Source organism: Corvus kubaryi, unplaced genomic scaffold (genome assembly GCF_017639235.1).
Source record: "Corvus kubaryi isolate FWS band 111438036 unplaced genomic scaffold, C.kubaryi_AGA036_p1.0 37266, whole genome shotgun sequence".
Taxonomy (NCBI): domain Eukaryota; kingdom Metazoa; phylum Chordata; class Aves; order Passeriformes; family Corvidae; genus Corvus; species Corvus kubaryi.
This window is the reverse complement of record NW_024581081.1, coordinates 4809844-4818519: the sequence shown is the minus strand read 5'-3', so window position 1 is coordinate 4818519 and position 8676 is coordinate 4809844. Positions and strand designations below refer to the sequence as shown.

The following is an 8676-nucleotide window of genomic DNA, read 5'->3' as shown; positions in this document are numbered from 1 at the left end:
GGCCTTACCGTGAGGGCGGAGAGCTTCTGTGCCGGCACGGCGGGCAGCAGCTCCGGCAGCAGCAGCAGCAGCGGCACCCACATGCTGAGGCGGCGGCGGTGGGCACGCAGCGGCTGCGGGTAGCGGAGGACGGGGACCCTCCTTGGGATGTCGCTACCCCCCCGACGCCTGCTTTGGCTCCTTTTCAATCGCTCCGGCTGGGAGGTCCCAGCTCAGGTCCTCTGTTTTTTTTTTTTTCCCCACCCCAGTCCTTAAAATTTGGGGACGCCCGTAAAGCTGAGAGGCGGCACTTTCTCCCTCTCTCTGTGTCCCTCCCTCGCTCCTCGGGAGTCAACTCCGGCGAGGAGATGCTCCCCAGCCTCTCCTCTCTCGCAGCCCTCCCACTGCCGGGGGAATCTGCCGGACGCCGCCGCCTCCCTCGGGGCGCCGCGCCTGCCTCCGCCTCGGGCGGGCTGCTGTCTAGCCCTGGGCGTCCCTTTCTCTCCCTTCTAGCCCTGAGTCCTCTGTGGCAGGGGAAGCGGGAGGAAACGACTGGGACGGGAAGGGAGGACCCACCACCACCACCACCGGCAGCACGCGGGAAGGCACTGCCGCGGCTACGGAGGCTGGCCGTGTGCGACCTCTCCGAGCCGCTCTGCCCCTTTTCCTCTTATCCTGCCCCCTCCCCAGCCCGGCCTCCGCTTTCTCCTCCCAGACCCACAGATCCTCGCCTATTAACCCTCCCCGGTGCTCCCGGGGGGACGCCGCTTGCTTCCCCCGCAGGGTTTATTCCTCCCCCACCCCCCCGCCTCATGCTGAATCAACATGTACAAATACTGGCAGCCCCTGGCAGGCGGGGGAAGTGGTCTCGACCCCCGCCCCGGTGAGCCCCGACCTCCTACCGGAGCGCCCCTGCCCTGGCCCCGCCGCGCCTCCCGCCGGGCACCGCCCATGGCATCCAAGTTTCTGGGCTGGGACAAAAGCCAGGTGGCAGCTCCCCGTGGGCCAGCCGGGCGTCGCTGGGCGCTGCCAGACGCTCCGGCACGGCGGGGAGCGGGCCCTGCTGGCCCGGGGTGGGGTATCCCGGAGAGATGCGGAGGCTGCGGGGCCCCACTACGCGTGTAGTTAATGCCAGGTGAAACCTTCCACCCCAGAGTTTTGCGCTTTTCTCGCCCATCTCTTTGGAGCCAAATAGAGGTATGCTAATATTTCCTTACTGTGAAGGATCTCGTCGTCCCTGCTGCCGGGGACCCACAGCTCACTGCCAGCCTGCAGAGATCCCCAGAGTTAAGTGGTACTACCAGGGACGCTGAAGCTATCAGGGCTTGCCTTCTCCGTGTGTGCACGTTTGTGGGAGAGGACACAAAAGGGCTTTAGGAAGGCTGCAAAGTGGCACACTCCCAGCACACAAGTGATAATTTCTTCAAGCATTCAGATCTGACATCCTTGCAGGCTTGTCACACATGGCTCAGTTAGGGGTTCAGGATAGAGCATGCTCTCTAGAGCAGTAGCTCTATCCTGAGCTACTATCCATGCGTGGTGAACCAAGGTGGAGAGAAGTAGGTATTAATTACGGATAGATTTGGGTGCCCTACTTGAGACACCTGGTGCTGACTTTTCCAGATCCTACTGTGTTCAATGGATGCAGCCAACAAAGTAGTCACAGCACCACCAGGTCTCAATGAGCACCCACAGTCACAAGAATTTGAAAAGTACCCTTTCCAAAAGGTTTTTTTTTATAAAATGCAATTATCAACAAAGTATTTGCGCACATCTCTGTGTGAATGGCCTGTAATATCTCCTGAGCTTTTTAAATGGGGAAAAGAAAATAAAGCTATTGCATGTTATTGCCCAGGTTGGAGCATGTTTGAGGCCCTTCACTGCACCAGACCTCTATTGCTCTCAAACTAGCAGCGTCTCTCATAGTGATAGCAAGTTGTCAGTTGCTGCAGTAGGCACTGCAGTACATTTTGACAGCCCGGGCTTCATAGCCCTTTCGTCTCAGCTGGGTGAAACTTGGCAGTATTAACATCTCTGTCAGAGACAGAAGGAACTTTTTTCTTGTGACCATGACTAGCCTCTTTCATACCTCAAAGTTACTCACCACATGTACAAAGTCCCATTTCCCTCATCTTTCCAGTCCTCTTCCATGTCATCCAGTCCACCCAAGTCTGTTTCCTAGTTTAGGTCCATGTACCCTTCATGACAAGCCCATGCTTGCTTTCCCTTCTCTTTCGCCATGCTCTTTGTATCTTGCAAATCCCACAGCTCCTCCGCCTTAAGTTCAGTGTCCCCTGCACTGCTGGCATGCAGCAGGCCAGAGGCAGTTCATGGCTGACAGTCCCTTTGCACTTGGTTTGTCTGTCCGGACATGCTAAATGACATAGCAGTTTGGATTTGCAGAAAAAATACATGCTCAGAATGGATGAGAAATAGACCTAATAAAAGCAAACTTCAGGTTTCTGGGGGTTTGTAACTTAGTCGAAGGTGAGTGGATTTACACAAATTTGACAATAGCCAAAAGGCCAAAATTCTGCAAAAAGGCCAAAATTCTTCAAAAAGGCAAGTTTAGAGTCCAGAAAATGTTGATGTTATGGTTTTAAAATAAAGATGATTTGCCAAAATATACACTATTATTTTCTCTACTGTCATTTCCCCAGCTTTTTTTTCTCAAAAGAAATTGACAATGCCATTTAAAATTTCTTCTTTGCTTTCTTTGTCCCCCCATCTGAGAAGATAATTCAGACTAAAGTAGGTATTTTTAGATGAAAATATGAAAGCAAGTGACAAAAACCTAGCACGGTTTAAGCAACTGAATGTAGCACCGTATAATGTAAAAGAGTGATTTTAACAGGCAGAGCTTCCAGCACCATGTGGCAATAAGCCTACCTGCCTCCAAGAACTTCCAGTCTGATTAGATAGGGGCTATAAAAAGGGAAAGAAAAGTTTTTCCTTGCTATAGCCAGGGAAGGATTTTGAGAGAGTCACATCAATGTTCCTCACAGATGTTGACCTCCCATTTAATCAGGAGACAGCTTTCCAGAAGGACTCATAGGTCCGTTCACAACAATACACTGTGAGCCATCCCTTCTGCATAGATGCCACCGAAGGAAAATTTTGGTTTGCATTAGTTTTTGTAATTTGTCAGTGGTGGGTTTATCCTAAGCTAAGCCCTCAGCCCCCACAACTAGACATATTCTCAGTCAGGTGTTGGAATCAGTTGCCACCTAACACCAGGACCGTGTCCATGCTTGATCTCTGCTTGTACACAAGTCTCCTGAGGTCCTACACTTCCATTTGTGTAATGAGACCCACGTATGCTTCTCTTCCCCTGAGTCTCTCTAGAGCTGTTGAGGAAAGCAACTTGTGTTGTGCAGATAAAGGGAATCTCATGGAGCATACTATATAGTTCAACAGCAGTGGATCCAAACATACAGGAAATACTCAGCAGAATGTAATGAGTACTTTCATTTCATGTTTCTAATTGGGTCAGAGAAAGCAAAAGGGAATTATCTCTCTGCTATAGAATTGCGCAGGCTGCTCGAGAATCCTGTGGATGGTTGACCATCCAATATTAAATTCAACAGGATTGTTGCAATAAAGATCTTGGAAATTTTAATTGTGAGAAAGGAAGATTTATCTGTCTCTTGACTATCAAGACTACAGAAAATAAATCCTCTTAGTTTACAATATAGTGACAGGGATGGACTGCTAGATCCAAGCTGAGTTACTTGGTGGGGGTATGTAAGCATTCAGGAGTCTGCTTATCAAGATAAGGTGTTGTTTGGCAGAGGATAATGCAATTCTGAGAAAGAGATTCTTTTTCTCCTATGAATTTCTGGCACCCCTATTCAAAGAACTACCAAGCAGATTCTCTGCTCACACCCACTTTTCAAGTTTGCTGCCTCACAAGAAGCAAATACATTCTGCAGCCTCACTTGAGCTATACCAAACACTTGATATATTTTTAAAGTTTGAAAAAAAAATAATGAGAAATAATATTAAAACTCAAGCAAGCAGTTCTTGTAATACCTAGAGAATACACAGGCACTTCCGGACATGCAAGCAAGTACAGAACAGTTATTTCCATGTTGTGTGACTAGGACATACCTTCCTCTTCTAGCTTTGCACATTACTGAGCAACATGGAGTCCCAGTCAGGGACAGAGACTGAATGTACCTGTAATAAATAATAACAAAATAGATTTAACAAAATTAATTTTTTTTACTTGTACAGCATTATCTCTTAGCTTCTTTTAAACAAAGATACTAAATCACACCCAACTGACATCAATGACAAGTCTCTGATGTTTTTAAAATGAACATGAATTAGAAGTTCACAAATAGAAACCTGGGAAACTCCAGCTTTAGTGCGCTTGTGCTGTCATTGAACTGTATTGCTGGGTTTTCGTACTTGATAGGGGTGATATCCCATATACCATATGTTTAGTTTAAAGGAACAATAAAATCATCTGCTGTCTTACTTTGTGTTTGCTGTGAGTAGTAGGGAAGATGAATTCAAAAAAATAACTAGGAGTTTGTGGGACTTCTTAAAAAAACTAAAATATTGCTCATTCTTTTAATTCATTTTTTAAGTAGAAAATGGTCTTTTTAAACTTCTTTAAGTTTTCACACAGCTGTGAGCAAGCAGTAGATGACTGAGCTGTGTTCTGTGCCACGTGAAACCTGGAGTGGAGTTTTTAGGTGTTTATGGGAACCAGAGGCTGAAATCCTCTTTTTTGAGAGTTACACAGGTAAGCCAAGCCCTCATTCCAAAATGCCAAGGCCTACACATTAATTGATCATTAAAAATAAAGTCATCAAACCAACCTTTTAGGGAGAGGACAGAATGTAGAAGTCAAGTCAAAACTGTGGAGGAACAGACCAGTGTGTGTGGCTGGTTGTCCTTGGGAAAACAGACACCTTTAAAAAGCACCATCATCCAGTTAGACTTTTGAGTTTCAGCATGTTGCATTTTTCATTATTAGAGCTTGTTATATGGAGATTCATCATGTCTTAGTGAGTAGTCAGTATGGGGAAGAGGACTTAAACCTCTTCAGGGCAACAAAAACAGCAAAAAAACCCCCGCTCTCATCTTGAGATGAGGTGCTAGTAGCATTCTCATCTGCCAGAGACACAGTTCTTCTATGCTCTTCCATCGTCCAATGCCAGCAAGCTTTAGGCTTCTCAGAAAATTGCTTATTCCAATGCAGAGAGAGGCATTGCTGTTGACTCACTCACTCACTCACTCACTCACTCACTCACTCACTCACCTTGCATTAGATGAGTGGTTTAATGAGGAGCCAGAGTGCTCCTCTTTCACTCAAGTGTAGAGCCTGGGATGGCATGACTGGGATGAGAACCAAACCCTGAAAAACCATCTGGTGGCTGAGCTAACGGAGCACCTGTGTTGGCAAGAAAGATGTGAGCACCAACAGAGGCAAGAAGTAAAAAGAGAACAAAACCAGCCTTTTGGAAGTGTTGCTGACAAACCTGGTCTGCTGCTTGACTGTCTGGAAACAACCACGGGATTCCACATGATTCTTGGAGCCTTGGACACAAACCGTGCTTTGGAGAGCAGGAGATGATCTGTTTGGGGGGAATAAATTCATCCCTAATGCTTGCATCTAGAAGCACCAACCATTAAAATCATATAGGAAAAGAGCTATTGCGTGAAGTGAAATACTGACTGTAAAATGCTTTTCTGAGAGCCAGCATAGGAAGCTGGCTTAGGTGACATAGGATGCAGCAGAAAATAAGAACACAAAATAACACCAGAAGATCTAAGACATCAAAATTATTGGGCACAGAAGTAGTATGTGTTTACCTATTATTATTATTATTATTATTGTTGTTGTTGTTGTTATTAAATTATTATTTCCTTTCCTTGGCCAGACTTATTTTGCTATCATTACCTGTTTACTGTATGGCTCATCATCTTATGGAGGAAATTCTTTTTATTTTCAAATAAAAGAAGGAACAATTGGTTTAAGTGTGTAAATATAGGAAACCTTCTTACTGGAAAGGTCCTGAGCAGATCTTAGAGATGTACTACTTCACCATCCATATGCACTGCTTCTCAGAAGAATAGGAAGAGGTCCCATTCTTCTAATCCTAAGAGGTTAAATGGAAATGCTTTCACAGGAAAAGTGTGGTACTTTACCAGTGCAAGTTTCACGCAGTCCTAAATGTGGAATAAAAAGCTAGGTGTAGTGTGGGAATATTTTTTATTTCCAATCCCTAGCACTGACATTTGTATTGTGTACCAGCCTGCAATTTCAGATTTGTCAACCTGTTGTAACCCAAAACCCATTACATTCTCACTGCTCTTCCTCAGCTCTGTGTAAAGGGAGCTCCATGGCCCCAAGCCCAGCATCTGTGGGCATGAGGTAGGTGTTTGCAAAGCCTTCACCACACCTCACCATCTCAGCCCAGATGCCAAGGCCAAAATGGGCCCAGTGCCAGAGCCTCACCGTCACCACTGGCAGAGATCAACCCAGGACAGGATGGAGGCAAAGCTGCCTGAGCATGCAGGGCAGCCATCCTTGTCTCTTTCCACATCATTCCTGCCTCCTGCATAAACAGAGGACTTCCCTCTGCGGGGCACCATGCCTTTTAAGACATTAGGAGGTAGAAAACAAGCAGGCATAAGCTAGTTGTTCCTTAGCCCTTCTGCCCTTCACTCCAACACCCTCCTTATAATGGGCACACAGCAAGGAAATGTGTATTTGCTCCTTTCTGCCCTCCTTGACTGTCCAAGGAAAGCCAGAACAAATCTTCTGTGCTAGATGGGAAAACATAACTCATGGCTACAAACAACAGCCTCATCTGAAGGGGTGAAATACTGGAAATATAAACAAGAGGGGCAAGAGGACCCTGAAATTGGGGGAGAGCAGGAATATCTACCCAGCAGGCCTTACAGAGGGTGCAGACGTGCAGTAGATTCCCACAGCCAGTTTTTGAGTGCTCCTGAGGACATATGCAGAGGAGCAGGCACTTCTGCTGGGAAAGTGGTATTATCAGCATGCAGTGGTCTGTGCAAAAGTTGTTACATGTCACCTAGCCAAATTCTGCTTTTCAACAGGTAGCAGTGGCTTTTAGTCTGCTGAGAGTCATCTTTTCTTACCAAATTCTCTTCAGAAAGAGTGAAAAACTGACAAATAATGCAAAAAGCTCATTTAAATCTTCAAGAAAAAAAAAAGAAAAAAAACACTTGGGGGAAAATGCCCATTTGTCTTCATCTTTTTGATTATCCTTAGCTGGTTTTGCCCAGCTGGTAAGTACAGGTACATTCTCATAGACACAGTGGTAACAGTAAAACATCAGGTTAACATGGCAATGGACATGGCTACCTCTCAACTTTTAATCAGTTTTTTCCTTTACAATTTATTCAGTGTTTCAGAAGCTGTGATTTTTGTGTACTTCCCATTGCCTACCAAAAGCCACTGGTTGCACCTCCTGCCACCAGTTTGTTTGTTTTTTAATTATGCTGACTACTAAACTAATTAACAACCATACATTTTGAAGAACGTGTTGATAAGTGCCAAGGTTTCTTCAAAACCCTTAAAAATCCTGTAGAGTAATGTCAAGAACTCATTTGGGCATGTGTTGCATTACCACTTTAGAGAAAAGACAATATTATTTTTTTGTTTTAAAGTGAGGCTAAAAGCAGCAAGTTTTATGGGTTTTGGCAGGCTGGTCTTTGTTGCTAGCATTTCTCCTTAAGCTGAGTTAGTGGTGAGCTGCTGCCTTACCATGTCTCTGGGGCACACTGAGGTACGGTGTAAAGAGTGTGGCAAAGAGACAAATTTATAGCTAGAATTAAGTGGAGAGACATCATGAACAATTGAACCTGTTGGCTTAGGCAAACAACCTACCAAGGCTTTTTCGGTGTAGGGCTGACATTAGACTAAAAGTTCATTTCTCAGACCTGAAAAAAATCTTTCTTTCTCATTGTGGTTTTAAACCTGACAGGCTCCATAAACATGAATCCATAAGGTGTTTAAAATTTTGTGTCTCAGCAATTTGTGTCTCTTGTGCGGTTCTGTGGCTTGTATTTATTTCTATGGAGTGAGTATGGCATAAGAAAAAAGATTCTTGCTTATGAAACGTAAACAGTGACCCACTTGAGAGACAGTGATAGGAATTACACTACATATTTAGTAAATGATTGGTTTCCACTGGGAGAGCAAAGTATTTTGCATTGGAAGAGATACAGAAAAAAAAAATAGGGAAAGAAAATCCAGTAGTTTCATAACTATTTTTCTAAGAAAGAATGTGAAACAGTATCTGTAACTGGCACCTTATAATCCTTAGGTCATTTGGCCTTTCCTGAGCTCACAAGAGTCAATCAGAAGTTCTTCAGGGAAAGAAAATGTGCATATCTTTGCACCAGTACACACCAGCTTTTAAAAAGTTATGCTTTTCACAGTGAGGGCACATCAATTGCAATAATGTCCTTGTCAGAAAAGATTCCTTGGACCCCCAGCAAGTGCTTGTGCTGACAGGCAGACAGAACTTTTCCCCTCAGCCAAAAGGCTGCTGCTTGAGATGTCTGGAGATACAGGACACCCCTCTTCGAGCCTGAATGACACCCAGCTCTCCCACATCCCATCCTAACCACCTGTTGATCAAACTATTATGGAGCAGCTCTGACAGACGAGCTCAGAAAGACAGAAGGATCTTTTGGCAGTCAGCA

The 8676-nt window shown here is 45.1% G+C and overlaps 1 protein-coding gene across 4 annotated transcripts in view; it reads right to left on the bottom strand.

Annotated features, from left to right (window-relative positions):
• The window catches only part of SMOC2 (SPARC related modular calcium binding 2), a 140998-nt gene extending 140362 nt beyond the window's left edge, over nt 1–636 (bottom strand). For 2 of the 4 annotated variants that reach the window (XM_042025160.1, XM_042025161.1), the window contains exon 1: nt 9–636. In XM_042025160.1, coding sequence (XP_041881094.1) covers nt 9–83 — 75 coding nt within the window. In that variant the 5' untranslated portion in view covers nt 84–636. The remainder of the gene's footprint in view (nt 1–8) is intronic. The other 2 variants (XM_042025163.1, XM_042025164.1) reach the window with 1 other exon arrangement.
• Between the last annotated feature and the right edge of the window lie 8040 nt (nt 637–8676).